The sequence below is a fragment of the Castanea sativa genome, chromosome 8 (assembly GCF_040712315.1).
Source record: "Castanea sativa cultivar Marrone di Chiusa Pesio chromosome 8, ASM4071231v1".
NCBI classification, from domain to species: Eukaryota; Viridiplantae; Streptophyta; class Magnoliopsida; order Fagales; family Fagaceae; genus Castanea; species Castanea sativa.
Genome location: NC_134020.1, coordinates 28076724 through 28094486, shown reverse-complemented (window position 1 = coordinate 28094486; position 17763 = coordinate 28076724). Strand labels below are relative to the sequence as shown.

The window sequence follows — 17763 nt, the reverse complement described above, 5'->3', positions numbered from 1 at the left end:
TTCTTCCATCCAAACATAAAGTAAGTTCTAGAAATCATTTAATAAATTGTGACACGCTTTATTTGTTTCGATATTAATGTTTTCTAGAAAATATTTTATCTTTCAAAAAAATATTTTTCATAAAATAATCTCATTTTCTATTTTGGCAGCAGCTTTAAATAAGCTAGAAAATGATTGTATAATTTCTTTTATTTAGCTTACTCTAAGATAGAGTTTTTTTTTTTTAAAATAAATTTAGTAGAAACAATTTCTAAAAATAAGTCTTACTTTTTATATTAACAAAAAATAGTTTTTCTTTAACTTATTTTTTCTGATATTACCAAATACTGAAAAATGTGAAAAATTATATTTATATATAATTTTTCATTAAAACATAGAAAGGGTCATACAAATTATTTAGTAATTTCTCTAGTCCAAATTTTTTTTCCCCAATTCATAGCCCTATTCAATGGAACCCTTTCATGAAATCACCTTCTCACATATGTGGGATCAACACATTAATTAATATAATAATTATGAGATCTTAAAATATTATTTAAATCACAACTCTTCTAACTATATAGAATGATTTTTTCAAAAGACTCATTTCTAATAATAATAATTATTATTATTATTATTGTTGTTGTTGTTATACAAATCATTGTGGAAATAATGAAGTAAGTTATATAATTTGGATAACAAATTGGGACATCCCAACCCTAAATAAAAAATATATACTTACTACATGCAAGTTTGTTCGTTGGCTTGGCAATTTTTATGGCCAACGTTTAAGGAGCGTTTTATCCATAATCTGATTCTCCCAGATTAACCAACCCCATGTGGCCCACTTTACCCCAAAGACAAAAAATCCAAGGTAAAAATCTGCTGACATGAGATCGATCTTTAGGACCCATGAATCCAATCCAACGGCGTAGGTACCAACTTGCATGTTCTAGAAGTCGTATCAGCGGTTCGATCCCCAAGCTAGTCCACGTGTCAAAGCTTCTACACCCTTGAAGTTGAGAACTTTCGAGTTTCGATCTCTCCCACATTAAAAAGTCTCAAAATTTCTCTCTTTCTGTCCAACAATAAACAAAAGCTGATCCGAATCCTATGAACGACTCATCGTTTTGATTCATTATTCGCGTCCGTGACTGTAACTGTAAGTGTTTTTTTTTTTTCCTTTGCCATTGCATAGTTGCACTCACACACACTGAATGTGTTTGGTTGCCGACAAAATCTCCGGGAAAATTGGACCAAAACAAATTTTTCTTCTTCTTATTTTTACTATATTGGGAATTTGGAGAATGACACAATTAATGTGGGTCTTTTGTCTTTTGTGTAGTAAAATGTTAATGCATGGGTGTAGAGAAATTCAAAGACTTTAAAATTTGTATTTGGTTTTTCTTTATTGTTCATTCTATGAGCAAAGCTTTGTTCTTTTCTAATAAATTTGATGGCTTTATTTCGTGTTTATTGCTTTGCATGATTATATATTTGCAGTATGTATTAGATCTATGTTTTTATGGTCCATATATGGTTTACATTAATGAAAGTGGGACTAAAAGGAGCAATGGTCAAGAGCATGAAATGAAAATGATACTAGGGAATAAAAGGAGTCAATGAGTTCTTTTTTGCTTTTTAGGCTAATTCCAGTGCTCCCCATTTGTTGGTTATTAGAATGCTTTGGTTATTTTATAGATTTGGAATTGGGGTGTGGATCTCAGTAGGCAATATTAAAATCATTGTCTTTTGACTGCTTCACCATTTTGGAATTTGAAAAAGAACAATTGGGTGGGTTTGTTTTAGGAGAAGATAAATTGGTACCTATAATTGTCTTTTTGATATAATAATTATTTAGTAATAATCGGGGGAGAGTTGGCATTATCTTTTTGATAAAATAATTAATTAGTAATGAGCAGGAAACTAGAGGTGGCATCTAGCTTTAGGAATTGTCTTCTGGTTTTAATACTTGGTCTAACGGTCTGATAAGTCATGCTCTTGCTATATTTTAAGTAAGTCTCAAAATGGTTTTCGTTTTGAATTGCTTTGATAGATTTGGGTCATTGTTATTATCATGCTTCCTCCAATTGAATGGCGATCAGCATATTTATGGTTTGTGATTCTTTATATGTAAATATACTGCGTGAACGTATGGAACCATCTCATGCGTTTTGGGGCATGAGTTGCTGCTGATAAAAATACTGGATCCAACAGCTATATCCCACTTTAGATTTTGGGACATAATATTAAAAAAAAAAAAAAATCAAGTATATTTTGACCATCCAATTTATCCATACAGGTGGGAGGATATGCTTTAGATTTTTAATCATGAATCTTGCTAGTAAAGCATCTTTATTGATTTGGGTTTGGCATTAGTGATCTCCTATGTAGGCCTATTCTATGGGTGCTGGTATGTTATTAATATTGTTCCACTGATAAATGTACAGAGTCCGAGAGCTAGTGCTTGGTTTTGAGGCTCAGATCCTAGTTTACATTTTGTTCTTGTATTTAATAATGCCCATACTCATTTTATGATGATTAGAAATGGTTTTCCCTTTAGTTTCAAAAGCTCCTTATGCTTCACATATCCTTTTGAACATCAAGTAGTCACCACTAGCTGGATGCCAATTCTGTTCTTTTGATTGTGTTGATATGCGGGTGCGATCATACCAACACTAATGCACTGGATCCCTTCAGAACTCCGCAATTAAGCGTGTTTGGGCGAGAGTAGTACTAGGATGGGTGACCTCCTGGGAAGTCCTCGTGTTGCACGCCTTTCTCACTTATCAAAAACAATTGTGTTGATATGCTTGAATTTGCAAATATAGTGCTTCTGTGCAGTCAGTGTCTGAGTAATAACCTGTGAACAATAATTTTCTTGAAAAGTGATTCTGTGACAAGCCCAATCCATACTTGATCTGTATTACTATGTTTTAACATTGTTGTGCTTGCTTTGGGCCAGTGATAAATGTGAATTCTGCTTTTCCATACTCTATGCCCATGTGCCGCTCAAGCTTTTGCTGTTTATTTGGACAAGTTACAACTAACATGGCACCACCATGTTTACTAGTCTAATTTTCTTCAGGTTGTTCTTGGGAAGTTTGTGACAAATACTAATCACTCACATAAAGTGTTGGAATAAGATTTCTAACTGCATGTGTATAAACTGCAGGCAAACACTTGCTTGCATCCATGTGAATCTGTCATATACAGTGAATTTGTATCTGGCAATTTTAATAGACTTTTAAGATTTTAGAATGTATGTTTGTGTTTAATCTTTGTGAAGAAGTAGAAGCTAAACTTCTTGCTTCTTTCGCTTCTATTCTCTAAGTGGAATGTGTTTGCAGGATCATTGTGCATTCTGTTCATTTATTCATTTGGTATTTTGTAGGCTGAACTTTTATAGATTCAATTGTACTTGACATGTATTTAATGAGTATGCTTAGCTCAATGTTAAGACATGATTGATTCTTGTGTTTGTTTTAAACTTTATTAGATTTGCTAAATCCTTATTATATGGTAGCAACTGCACTAGAATTTAGCTCCTATTAGTAATACATATATCTTGGAACATTTCAGCTTTTATAGTTTTGCAAGATACTGTACGACTTGCTGTATTTGAGTGCGTTCTCATACTATCTGATACTTTTTGGAGGAAGAAGAATTCTTGAAACCTTTGAAACCATCAACCATGAGTTTTGTTTTCCGAGGGAGTAGAGCAGATATTGAAAGTGGATTTCCAGGATTTGTTCCTGAACCACCAGCAATGGTATGTTAACATGTGCCAGTGCTCATTTCTGCAATATTTATTTATTTTTGTTTATTTTTTACCTGTATCTCAATCAGATAATATGATTAGCTTATGTGATTGTAAGCTGGTCACTGTGTTGATTCTTTGTCCTTTGACCTCTTCCTATCAGCGCATGCACACAGTGCGGCCGGTTAATACCAACTCACTTGCTTTTCTTGTCACAGGTAATGTATTTGATTTCATTTTTTCATTCCCTCGCTTGATGTTTATTGTTTTGTAAATGTATTTTTTAATCCATACCATTACCTCTTTGTTCAGCAGTTCTTTTGCTTTTCATGATTTTGAACTCTAATCAGATGTCACCAAACTTTTTGGTATGTTGTCACCAAGCATTACTTGTGGGCATACTTCTAATTCTGTTAAGTGATTCTGAAGTATAAAACTTACACAGCAATTAAGCTTGGACACTGTGTCTATATGTGCAGATCTGGCTAGTTGTGGGTGTCTTTTTGATGGCCACAATCCTAAGGATGTATGCAACTTGTCAACAACTTCAAGCTCAGGCCCGGGCTCATGCTGCGGCAGCCAGTGGCTTGCTAGGTCATACTGAACTGCGACTACACATGCCACCATCAATAGCTTTTGCAACAAGAGGACGATTACAAGGACTAAGACTCCAGCTTGCACTTCTTGACCGAGAGTTTGATGATCTAGGTATTGTAGTTTTTGCTAAATAATATTTTGGTTTTGTATGAGTATGACAGGGTCACCTCTTGAAAATTGATGGTGCACATGCAGATGCCCCGAGAAATGCTTGGTTTTTGATTTTTCTGTGGATGAATTGTTTTGCTTGTTCTGCTGCAGATTATGATACTCTCAGAGCATTGGATTCTGATAATACTTCCACCACTCCTTCAATGAGTGAGGAAGAGATAAATACTTTACCTGTTCACAAGTACAGAGTTGCTGGCTCAGAGAAGTAAGTTTGAAAGAGAGTGGGTGAGAATGTGTTTGTCTTTAATTATATTGCAACTTTTTTTAATAGCTAGTTTTCAGTATATGGATGTCTCTATAGATTATGTCATCATCAATTCAGTATTGAACCTTGTCTTAGTCTTAGTATTATGTACTAACTGCTCATTACAATGATGATATACATGGTCAAGAGTGGAATGAACCTCTGATGTCATTAATTAAATTTATGAAAGGGTAGTAATTTGGAGTAGTAGTTTAACTAATTCAACTGCTAGTCGGCTATGACTTTAATTTGTTTAGTTTACTACTGACTTCTAATTAATTTTAAGAAGATCCTTAGAAAGTTTCCTCTTTTCTTTGCAACACTTGTATCAGAGTTTGACTAAGCTGGATGAAAAGGAATGCATTCTTCCTGAAATGCTTGGACAAAATGCTTCCCCTCCCCCCCCTCTCTCTCTCCTCCGAAAATGCTGTATATAGAAATTTATTTTGAGACAGGAGTGTAGAAATTTATTTTGTTTTCACAACTCAATGGCAATAATTTAAAATAATTTATTTATTTATAGTCACAGTTCATCATGGCAACAGGCATCATCTTCTTCAGGCCCAGCTGAGGTAATTTCTTTTCCTTTTACAATTTTGATTGCATAATCACTACAAAAATGCCTGGGATAATTCATGCTCATTAGAAAATCACTGAATGGCCCAGGGAAAGAAACAAACAACTTACATTTAAAAGATTCTTCCTTTTGAAATGTGATACTACTTTCCAGTTATAGTCATCACAGTATCTGTCCATAATTAAAGTGGTAGGAATCCCTGTGAGCTTTGCCAAATCAGTTTGTGGAATTAAGTGCTCTTTCATGATTATTAGGTGTAATTATTTAGCACTTCGAGAGAAATGCTCCCTCATCTCACATAATAATGGGTTCTGCTAATTAAATTCAGGGTGAGACCTGTGATTCATGAGAGAGGAGGGAAAATTGCACCCGGAATATTGAATAGTTTTTCAATTATTAGGTACTCTCATTTTAGTGTCATCTTTAGTTTCTTATTTTCTCTTCTGCAAGCAGACTAAGCAAGACTTTAGAAAGGCGGATGGGAGCATCAGGGGGCCAGATGATGAACTGACATGCAGCATTTGCTTGGAGCAAGTTAATATGGGGGAGCTAGTTCGTAGCTTGCCATGTTTACATCAGGTTCTTCCACTGTCCATATTGAATCTGGTCCACTTTATTAGCTAACGAGTCGCACATTTCCAAAATCTAAGAATATATACAGTATTTTTTTTTTTTTTTTGTGTGGGTAAAAGAGGATACTTCATAAAGCTAAACAGAAAAGATAGGTTCAGGGCATAGCCTGTTAGAGTACAAATGATGGCAATCAGCCTCATAAATAGAGATTAAGTCCTCAGGCGGACTGGAATACAACACAAAATGCACATCTAGAGAAAATCATAATCTAGCTAGGCAGTCAGCACTCTTATTTGCTTCTCTGTAGACATGGCTAAAATGCAACTGCGGAATCCAGGTAACCAATTGCCTGCAATTGTCCTTAAGAGAGGAGACAACAGTGTTAGAGTTTGCATGGTTAGCAAAAGCATCAACTGTAGCTTTCTTACTTCTTAGTTTTTCATTAATTATACACACAATATACAAAGAGTCATTGAGATACTCATACCACAAATTAATTATTAATGCATTCTTTTACAATAATCTCCTGATTTAGGAATTATGCTTGCATATACGAAATATTGCACCCTGAATCTTGATGTTTAGCATTTCTAATTTCACCAGACTTTTTCCCCTCATATTTCAAGATCTTGAATTATTATGGATGCTATGCTCTGCTGCATAAACAATGAGTTCTGAAATCCACAAAACAGTTCTGATATAGCATATCTAATTGATTCGTATGATATTCATTATTTTTTTTTTTTCTTGTTTGGCAGTTTCATGCCAATTGCATTGATCCATGGCTGCGGCAACAAGGCACATGCCCTGTTTGTAAATTTAGTGTGGGATCGGGATGGCAGGATAGAAGGGAGAGTGAATCAGATGGTTCAGACATGGTTTAATGACTCAGTCAAGTATATATTTAGCTTACCATATTGTCTTTTGCTTAAAAATAATATACTCTTTAGTTACATATGTATATAAGTTCCAGTCTCGGCATTTTCTTAACTTAGGCATGAAGCATGCCTCTTTTTTTCCCATGATTAAAAAAGAGATACTTTAGTATTCTATTCTTAGATCAATATTGTTGAGCTACACATTTCTTTCTTATAGTTCATTTTTTAATATTTTGACCTTGTGTGTAAAACTCTGGTTATGGACTGGAAGAGATCATGTGATCCTGTCACACTTGTGACATGTATGCCTGACTTTTTATTTTATTTTTTATTTTTTTAATTTAATTTAATTTTTGTTTAATTTAATAATTTGAGATGAAAGTATGGGTGGCTTATTGAAGCTCTGAATCGGTCACATGCTACCTATTGGCTGCAGTTGAGACCTTTAGTTGATATTATTTGTCTTTAATATTTTTTTAATATTAAATACTAATTATCTTTCAAAGAAATCAAACTTATGGCCGCATGGACTGCAAAGAATCTTTATCCATCAAAAAGTGAAAAAGAACAGGCTATAAATAATCATCAATACCCAATAGCAAATCCGTTTATCAAACTCATTAGCATCTATCTTGGAGAATCCTTTGTGAGGTGTGACCTTCAGAAGGAACCATCCAAGTTATCAATTATATAGTCTCAAGAATTAAATAAAGGGTCTTGCTAAAATATGCTTTTTGGACATTTGTTAAAGAATAATCGTTAGAAAGTTTTGATACAACTTTTATAAGAAATATAAAAAATTATCAAAAAAGTTAATTGTTTTTTTTCTCTTATAAAATATTTTTAAAAATAGTTAGTTAATAAATGTTTTTAGGACTTCCAGTAATATTTCTTTTATATAAAATACACATTTGAGCTTTAAACAAAATACACATTGAGGGGGCCTCATGTACTGCCTTCATATATAAACACCCCCCTCCCCAACATTAAGCATTTAGGCAAGAGCTAGGTTACAGTTATACCTGAAAAAGAAGGCGATGATTTAAAAAAAAAAAAAAACTCTATTAAGAGGGGTTAAGAGTAGGGGTGTGCAGCCAACCAGCCAAAACTGACCCGACCCAACCCAACCCGTCGGGTTGGGTCGGTTTTTAAGGCTTGGTGGGTTGGGTTGGGTTACAAATTTTTTTTGATAGCGGGTTGGGTTGGGTTTGGATCATAAAATTTCAAAACCGCCAAACCCGATTTGATCCACCCTATATTTAATATATATAATTAGAACATATTATATAATTAATAAATTTTTTTTTAAAATAACTAGCTCTTGCTATCCTATATAAAAGCTAATTAATTCACACAAACCCTAGTAAATTACTATTGTTGTTTAGTCATTAGTATTGTTTGCCTTTAAGGAGTTACATTGATATTAATCTTTGGGTTTTTAAAATATATTTATATTTATATTTATATTTTTTTATACTCAGTTTAATTTTAATAATAACAAAAATTTGTCCAACCTATGGGTTCAACCCGACCCAACTTGACCTATGTGGGTTGGGTTGGGTTTGATTTATGTGATAGGTTGGATTTATGTGATAGGTTGGATTGAGTTGATTTTTTTTTTACCTACCATGGTGGATTGGGTAAAAAAATTCCCTTAACCTGACCCATGCACACCCCTAGTTAAGAGTTGTGGACATTAGCTATTTCCATCTAATTTCATCATTGTTGACATCATTAGTTTTTCCTGAAAAGGACAAATGACATCCTTAATAATTCTTTTATTCCATAATTTATATATTTTCATTCACTATGTTGATCACAATCACCCCAGTAATAGATTCCATAGGTTTACGTTTTTTGTCTTATATATACCAGGAAAACAAGAAAAATGAGCTTTGTCTAAGGGGTATCGTATGGTTGCATTCACCATGAAGTACAAATAGTGTTATATTTCCTTAATTAAATTCAAGCATGACTTGTTTATTAATGTAACTATCCTGTTAAATTTAAGTGGAAACCCTTTTATTTTTAGAAGAATCTATAACCGAGTTTTATCCGTTTAATTAAGAATAAGAATGCTTGATCAATAATTATATCGTTCAAGACACTTAACTTTATTATATTATTTTATTCGGCAATCACGTATATATTCTTAATATTAAACAACTAGCATTTGGTTTTAGTACCCTTGGAGTCGAGCCTGGACACTTGCCCGGGTTGGCAAGTATCACAAGCATCTATGCAAACTTAGCCCAAGACAAGCATTGCCACCGTCGATTATAATTTAAAATTTCCAAGTTTATTGGTTGGACAGTCGATTAACACTCAAAGAGTGTGTAGTACAATCCTACAATCTTTCACAAAGTCAAAAGTGTACTACAAAGAGAAAAAAACTAGGAGAGGCATATATCCAGGTAGTTTTATTTTCATAGCCCTTGTTATATACAGTAGTAATTAACATTAACCTAACCAAAAAAATATTAAGAAAGTATTTTGAACCATGGCTTCCATTTCTTCTTTGAAAACCATGAAGTCAACTACTTTGCTTTTCTGTCTCGTAGTCCTCCAATTATCCCTCATCAAAGGTCAAGGTGGCAATGATCAGAGCAGCAGCGATCAAGTAAATTTGCACTCAAAGCACTTGATTCTTGTTAAAGTATGGTGCTTGATAATCCTACTAGTAAGCACTTTTGCATTTGGGGTCTCTCCCTACTTTTTCCGATGGAACGAAAGCTTTCTTCTCTTGGGAACGCAATTTGCTGGTGGGGTTTTCCTGGCAACCTCTCTGATCCATTTCTTGAGTGATTCAGCTGGGACCTTTGCAGACCTCACTACCAAAACATACCCTTTTGCATTCATGTTAGCATCGGCAGGTTATGTTTTGACATTGCTTGCTGATTGCATAGTGGCTTATCTTACAAGTGGTAGCAAAAGAGAAGCTAGAATTCTGTTAGTGGACGAAGGAAGGACACCTGAGCAACCTAAAGAGGTGCATGTTGATGTCAACCCAGAGTTCTTGAAGACAACCTCTTTTGGAGACGCCTTACTACTCATCCTCGCCTTGTGTTTTCATTCAGTATTTGAGGGTATTGCTGTGGGAGTTTCAGGTAAATGATACATTCATTCATATTGTGTATAGTGTATACATATATTCCTTGGAACGTTGTCTTTTTTTTTTTCCGTTCATGTCCATCGAATTTCATCATCTTGCTTTACTTTGTGGTGTTAAGTCATTGTGATGGTAGAGGGTGGTTGCCGATTAGGTTTGTATATTGAATGTAATATAGTGTTTCTTCTTTATAAGTTTGACCGTTTGAGTGTCCCTTTCTTTGTGTAAATGATATAATAGCCTATATAGAGAGACTGCCTCTTATATATCTAGCCATATCACACTTGAGTCTGTAAATAAGTTTGGAAGAACCTAGCTACTATATATATTTGTAAGAGATTGTAAACTAGTACATTTGTACTGTTTAGTTTAGGCAAGCATATCATGATCAGACCTTTCCTGTTTTACTAAGTTTCTTATATTCATGATTTGTTATTATTGTATGTTATTTTGTTTTTAGCTGTTGTAAAACCCATATATACCTGTATTTTGCTTTAAAATCCATATCTCTCGCCTGCTACTTTGAATGAGTTATGATTTCGTTTACCAAACTTAACTACAACCTCTCCCAAATAAATTTCAGCTACTGAGGGTGAAGCATGGAGGAATCTGTGGACAATATCCTTGCACAAAATGTTTGCAGCCATTTCAATGGGAATAGCATTGCTCAAGATGCTACCAAAGAGGCCATTTCTGTCAACTGCGGCTTATTCATTTGCTTTTGCTGTATCTAGCCCAGTTGGAGTTGGGATTGGCATTGCTATTGATGCCACAACTCAAGGACAAACAGCTAATTGGATCTATGCTATCTCAATGGGCATTGCTTGTGGGGTTTTCGTCTATGTTGCCATCAACCATCTTATGGCAAAGGGCTACACACCCCAATCTGAATGTTATTTTGACACTCCCTTCTACAAATTTCTTGCTGTGCTACTTGGAGTGACCGTTCTAGCGATTGTGATGATTTGGGATACATAAAACATCTTCTATATTGGGTTTCCTTGTTTGACAGTGTGAATGTGTGATAATAAATAATTTATGTAATTTCTTTGGCTTATTGGCTATACTAAATTACCTCTGTGTGCACTCAGTCTTAAGTATGAGAAAGTATCACTTCCTTAAATTTTGGTTACTCTCCTATATTTTCTACATGTATGTCTTCTATTTTGTTGTTGTTGCTAATACGTATTTCTTCTAATGCATTGTAAATAAGAAGTTAATTTTTTGTTTAAGAGAGTTTGTTGTGTGAAGTATCACTTGCCCCACCCTCCTTTAAAAGTTACTATGACTTTTGAGTGAAGTTGTGATGTGCCTTTGTGTTAAAACCTCTCTCTCTCTCTCATGTGTTTGTTTCTAAAAAAAAAAAGATACTTTTAAAGGGCTTAACAAATTAGCCTTGGCCATGTTTGAACCTAGAGTGGATTTGATTTCATGATTCACAATCTGATTAACAGAGATGAGTGTCATATGCATGACTACTAGAATGGAAAAGAAAACTAAGAAATTAATTCAAATTAATCTAAGGGTATGTTCGGAATAGACGAAGATGTGGAAGCTAGAGGAGAGAAAAAGATTGGCCAGAATTTACATATCTTCCATTCAAATATAAGGTAAATATCATTGCCATTGTTGATTATAAAGGCAAAAATATAATTTACACCCACTAATTTTGTCCAAAATTTTAAGTTTGAAATTGGTCACTTTAGTCTGATAACTTTGCCAAAAATCATTACTCACTTAATCGGGTAAATTTCACCAAAAATGACTACAAATAACAAATTTAAAGAACTAAAATGATTAGTAGATTTCAGTTAGTTTAACTGATAAAACTTCTTATAGTTGAATAAAATATTTGAATTCAATTCCTGTTTACATCAAAAACTCCGATTGATATCTTATCATGAGCGAATGTTATAGATTGTGTCATTCTCGCAAAAAGAAAAAACTAAAATGGTTATTTGGTAAAGTTTTTGTACTAAAATAACCAATTAAAATAATTTTGAGATAAAGTTATTGGATTAAAACAACTCATTTGAAACTTAAAAAATTAAAATAATTTTTCCGCAAAATCAACAAAAGTTAATTGCATTTTTGTCTAATTTTAAAATCTAAGTTTATTGGTTGGGCCGTCTATTAACCCTCAAGGGTGTGTAGTACAATCCTACAATCTTTCAAAAAGTCAAAACTGTACTACGAAGACAAAAACTCGGTGGCATAGATCCAAGTAGTATTATTTTCAAAGACCTTGTTATATAACTGACATACCTAACCAAAACAATATCAAGAAAGTTTTTGGAACCCCATCTATGGCTTCCATTTCTTCTTTGAAAACCCTGAAGTCAACTACTTTGCTTTTCTGTCTCGTAGTCCTCCAATTATCCCTCATCAAAGGTCAAGGTGGCAATGATCAGAGCAGCAGCGATCAAGTAAATTTGCACTCAAAGCACTTGATTCTTGTTAAAGTATGGTGCTTGATAATCCTACTAGTAAGCACTTTTGCATTTGGGGTCTCTCCCTACTTTTTCCGATGGAACGAAAGCTTTCTTCTCTTGGGAACGCAATTTGCTGGTGGGGTTTTCCTGGCAACCTCTCTGATTCATTTCTTGAGTGATTCAGCTGGGACCTTTGCAGACCTCACGACCAAAACATACCCTTTTGCATTCATGTTAGCATCGGCAGGTTATGTTCTCACCCTGCTTGCTGATTGCATTGTGGCTCATGTTACAAGTGGTGGCAAAAGAGATGCTAGAGTTCTGGTTTTGGAAGAAGGAAGGACACCTGAGGAGCAACCTAAAGAGGTGCATGTTGATGTCAACCCAGAGTTCTTGAAGACAACCTCTTTTGGAGACGCCTTACTACTCATCCTCGCCTTGTGTTTTCATTCAGTATTTGAGGGTATTGCTGTGGGAGTTTCAGGTAGATGATACATTCATACATATTGTGTATACGTATATTTCTTTTTTTGTCTTTTTTAGTTTGTGGTGTCAAGTTATTGTGATGGGAAAAGTAGAGGGTGGCTGGCGATTTGGTTTGAAGAAATCATCGAATATAGCTTTTCTTCTTTATAAATTTGAGTGTCCTTTTCTTTTTGTAAGTGGTATAATAACCTATAGAGACTGCTTCTTATATATCTAGCCATATCACACTTGAGTATATAAATTATTTTAAAAGCACATAGCTACCATCTTTGTAAGATATTCTAAACAAGTACATTTGTACTGTGTATTTTAGGCAAGCATATCTAGATCCATCTTTTTTCTGTTTTACTAAGCTTATTTCATGATTTGTTATTATTGTATGTTGTTTTTAGCTCCTGTAAAACCCATATACCTGAATTTGCTTCAAAAGAATCAAAACCCATATCTCCGGTCTGCTAGTTTGAATGAGTAGTGTTTTCGTTTAGCTAATTACTTAACTACAACCCCTCCCAACTAAATTTCAGCTACTGAGGCTGATGCATGGAAGAATCTGTGGACAATATCCTTGCACAAAGTCTTTGCAGCCATTTCAATGGGCATAGCATTGCTCAGGATGCTACCAAAGAGGCCATTTCTGTCAACTGCGGCTTATTCGTTTGCTTTTGCTATATCTAGCCCTGTTGGAGTTGGGATTGGCATTGCTATTGATGCCACAACTCAAGGACAAACAGCTAATTGGATCTATGCTATCTCAATGGGCCTTGCTTGTGGGGTTTTCGTCTATGTTGCCATCAACCATCTTATGGCAAAAGGCTACACACCCCAATCTGAATGTTATTTTGACACTCCATTCTACAAATTTCTTGCTGTGCTTCTTGGAGTGACCGTTCTAGCCATTGTGATGATTTGGGGTTCATAAAACATCTTCTATATTGGGTTTTCTTAAATGTGTGATAATAATTTATGTAATTTCTTTGGCTTTATTGGCTATACCAATTACCTGTGTATGCACTCTGTCTAAGTCTAAAAAAGTATCACTTCCTTTTGGTTATTCTCCTCTATGTTATATATGTATATGTGTTCTAATGCACTGTGGATAATAAGCTGATTTTTTTGCTACTTCCTCAAATTATCTCCTTATTCCTAAAGTAACTTTAAACAGCTTAACAAATTAGCCTTGGCCATGTCGAACCCAGAATGGATTAACAGATGAGTGGCATAAGAACAACAACTATAATGGAAAGACAAACCAAGCAATTAATTCAAATTAATCTTAAGGGTTTGTTTGGAGCAGACGAAGGTGTGGAAGAGGAGAGGAAATGGGTGGTCAGAATTTACATCTCCCATTCAAATATAAGGTAAATATCAAACCCAAAAGTATTTTTAGAGTTTAGACATAAAATTTTGCATTAAAATTCATGCTAAGGTGACGGTGATCATAACATGATTGCATTGTACAGTTCTCCTATACAAGAGAACTTGGGTTCAAATTCCTCAGTCACCCTGCTCTTGTAAGCAAAAAGATAGAAAACTAGGACCAGTAGTAATTAAGCTGGAGAGCAAGCTAGTACTATACGCGATGGCAAATTGTAGCCAAAAAATGGAAAGAAAAAGTGATGGCATAGGGCTTGAGCCAGTCATGGGCCATAGAATGGAGGATATTCTACGTAGATCATAATAGTATTTGACAACAATAAGTCAAATTGAAGTTTACAGCTTTCCTTTTGGGTACTGAGTTAATTTTGACTGGATCAAGATGTTGGGTTAGTGATGGTTTTGGAGTCAGATACTAGTATATATGATACTTTCACCCTCCATAGTCCAGAAGAATAGGATGTGGATACGTTAAATTCTTACCAATAAAAGGGGGGAGAGGAAAGAGAAAAGAAGCAGAAGTGCAGCATCCTTTTTTAAAGTAGGAAGAGAAGACTGTGAGCAGGTGTTTATTGAATAAAAAAAAAGAAAAGAAAAAGAAACAAAACAAAACAAACAAACAAAGAATGAGATATTATAATTGATGGAACATAAAATGAAACACTTAAAGTGAGGCAAAGTATGAGTAATGGAATTCTCTTGATGATGCATTGCAATTGATAGTTGGTATGACCTCATACACACACCTGCAAAAGATCGGTTAGGAAATTAAGGGTTTGGCAGGGGCAGTTTGTAAATTGGGACTCTTTGATGCTTAAATTAGAAAAAGTCTTTTACAAATGAAAGGTTTTCTATGGAGATATTTTTAGTAAAGTGTTCATAACTTCCCTGACGATCTTGCTCCCCTTTCATGCACCTTAGAAGGGTGGATTGTTTTTTTTTTTTTTTTTTTTTTTTTTAATTGTAGCCTGGGTTCCTAAAAATTCTTTGGCTAAACAAAATCAATTACCCCAAAAAAATCATCATTAACCTCTAGACAGATAAAAAATCAACTGGATAAAATTTAAATCCGGTCTAAAAAATTACCCACAAAACAAACAAAAAATCTTAAATCCCTAAAATTTACCATACCTTTTCTCTCCCTCACTCTTGCTCTTTGCCTCTCTCAGCTAAATGATGATAGTTTGCAAAAATACTATCTTAAAGTTTAATCTTTTTGCATACATGATGTTTATTATGATATTGATGGTTTAGATTTATTTTCATAGTTAAAATTTTTAAAAGAAATTTTACAAATAAAAGAATATACTCCAAATGACATACTAAATTATACAAAAAGGTTAAATTCATTTCCAAATACATGCATTGCTTATAAAATTTTACTAACAATACCTGTTACAGACTTATAGTTGCTTCTGCATAAAGAAGTTTTTCGAAATTAAAATTAATAAAATCATATCTAAGATCGAAAATGTCTCAAGAAATATTAAGTAGATTAGCTATACTATCAATTGATAATAAGATGTTAGAAGAACTTGAATACAAAATTTTAATCAGTCAATTTTGCATCTCAAAAGGCAAGAAAAATAGATTTTAAATAATATATATTATAATAAAAATATTAAATAAATATTAATTTAATAAATAAAAAAATAAATATAAAAAGCCATATTTTAGTTCTCACTTAAGACCCCAAAATGTCTAGGGCCAACCCTGACCTCCCCTTATTTTGGGGAATATCCCTTGATGCTAGGAATAGTGTTCAAAGTTTTTAGTGGTGATAAATTGAATTTTAATATGTTCCCATATAAGTGATGATCAGTAGATTTTTGTCATTTTTTTTGTTTTTGTTTAGGGACTACTTAATTAGTTATGACAAGTTCCTCAAAATTTGACCAAGCTACTTTGCATGCCCTCATATCTTACCGAGATAACTCATCATTACTTTTTCAACAACTCTTAATGGGACAAATGATTTTTATTCTATAGGATGACATATTGAGAAATGAGTGGCAACAATAACACACATATGGATAGAATGAAGAATATAAAGGTGGAAAATGAAGGGTGAAAAGAAAAACACCTCTATCCTAGATATTGTCGTAATTTATTTATTTTTGGATAAATTCCAGAAAACTACCCTAAGGTTTGGGCACTACAAAAAAAGGGGTCTAAAGCCGCATTTCAAAAACGCGGCTATAGACCCCGAAAACGCGGCTATAGCCTATAGCCGCGTTTTCTAGAGCCGCGTTTACAAACCCGGCCTAAGCGGCGCAGCAACAGCCCCAGTGGGTCTGTAGCCGCGTTTTTACAACCGCGGCTAAAGATTGGACCTAAAGCTGCGTTGTTCAACCACGGCTATAGTCAGAGACCTATAGCCGCGTTTTTGAAAAACGCGGCTATAGGTTTTTTTAAAAACAAAAAAAAAAAATTTCTGGGTGTTTTTTTCCCCAAGAAATTCAAAATTCAAACAAAAAAAAAATTCAAAATTAAACGCAAACCCAGAAAATTCAAAATCAAATACAAACCCAAAAATTTCAAAATCAAACACAACATACTCACAATACAGCCACAACTTGCTCCAAAATATAAGAACACAAACCCATAAATCTCCTCTCCTTCAACAAAGCCAACCCAAATCTAACACTAAATCCATTCAAGGAACACAAGTACAAGCTCAGAAACACAAAAGAACAAGCTCAAGAACACAAACCCATTTAAACATAAGCACAATATCAGGGACACAATAGCACAAATTCAAAATTTTCAGCATTTTCTTACTAACTAAACATAAAATAAAAAAAAAAAACTAGATCTATAGAAAAATCAGTGCCTGAGATGAAGAAAAAAAGAAGTAGCTGCAAAGAAACAAAGAAAAAAAAAAGTGTTGTGCTGGAGTGAAGAAGGAAGAAAGAAAAAGGAAAAAAAAAAAAAAAAAAAGAAAGAAAGAAAGAAGACCTTGGCATGATTTGCAGAGAAGAAATTAAGAGAGAAACCCATGAACTCTTGAGCAAAGAAACCCAGGAAAGAGAGCGTACTGAAGAAGGACCAAAGAAAGAAAAGACAAGAGTGGGGGTAGGTGGGAAAGTGGGGTTCTTTTCTTTTTTTTATTGGTGTTACCTATAGCCGCGTTTTTGAAAACGCGGCTATAGCCCCTCCCTCATATAAAAAAAAAAATAAATTATTCGGATGCACAGACAATCTCTTTAAAATATGTATACTATTTGGCTAGACCTATAGCCGCGTTTTCAAAAACGCGGCTATAGGCCCTCCCTTATATAAAAAAATAAATTATTCGGATGCACAGGCCATCGTTTTAAAATATATATATGTTATTTTGCTAGACCTATAGCTGCGTTTTCAAAAACGCGGCTACAGGCCTGACTCAAAAACGTAGCTCAAGGCACCTAAAAACGCGGCTTTAGATATAACCTAGGGCTGTGTTTTATAAAACGTGGCTTAGACCTAACCTATGGCCGCGTTTTTCAAAACGCGGCTATAGCCCTGCCTTTATAAACAAATATTTTGTTCGACTGTACATGCTAGCCTGTTAAAAAATATTATTTGGTTGGACCTATAGCCG

General features: G+C 34.2%; 3 protein-coding genes and 1 non-coding gene across 9 annotated transcripts; all 4 read left to right on the top strand.

Annotated features, from left to right (window-relative positions):
* Positions 1 to 1012: 1012 nt before the first annotated feature.
* LOC142605576 (E3 ubiquitin-protein ligase SDIR1-like) lies at positions 1013 to 7080 on the top strand. 6 transcript variants are annotated; one of them, XM_075776992.1, is made up of 9 exons: positions 1013 to 1141; positions 3562 to 3751; positions 3903 to 3957; positions 4055 to 4107; positions 4219 to 4447; positions 4598 to 4712; positions 5281 to 5323; positions 5782 to 5907; positions 6660 to 7080. In XM_075776992.1, exons 2-9 carry the CDS (start codon positions 3674 to 3676, stop codon positions 6783 to 6785), a joined length of 825 nt encoding a protein of 274 aa, XP_075633107.1. In that variant the 5' UTR covers positions 1013 to 1141; positions 3562 to 3673; the 3' UTR covers positions 6786 to 7080. The 6 variants fall into 6 exon arrangements, with proteins under 6 accessions (XP_075633107.1, XP_075633104.1, XP_075633106.1 ...); XM_075776989.1 differs by having other exon boundaries at positions 5275 to 5323; XM_075776991.1 differs by having other exon boundaries at positions 4052 to 4107.
* LOC142608476 (5S ribosomal RNA) lies at positions 2639 to 2757 on the top strand. Its single transcript, XR_012839506.1, has one exon. It is a non-coding gene; the product is annotated as a 5S ribosomal RNA (ribosomal RNA).
* Positions 7081 to 9179: 2099 nt separating the features above from the next.
* On the top strand, positions 9180 to 11103 carry LOC142608262 (zinc transporter 2-like). The gene is made up of 2 exons (XM_075780007.1): positions 9180 to 9886; positions 10472 to 11103. The coding sequence occupies exons 1-2, from the start codon at positions 9280 to 9282 to the stop codon at positions 10864 to 10866; spliced, it is 1002 nt and encodes a 333-aa protein (XP_075636122.1). The 5' UTR covers positions 9180 to 9279; the 3' UTR covers positions 10867 to 11103.
* A 1062-nt stretch (positions 11104 to 12165) lies between these two features.
* On the top strand, positions 12166 to 13872 carry LOC142608190 (zinc transporter 2-like). Its single transcript, XM_075779907.1, has 2 exons — positions 12166 to 12804; positions 13331 to 13872. Exons 1-2 carry the CDS (start codon positions 12195 to 12197, stop codon positions 13723 to 13725), a joined length of 1005 nt encoding a protein of 334 aa, XP_075636022.1. The 5' UTR covers positions 12166 to 12194; the 3' UTR covers positions 13726 to 13872.
* Positions 13873 to 17763: the final 3891 nt, after the last annotated feature.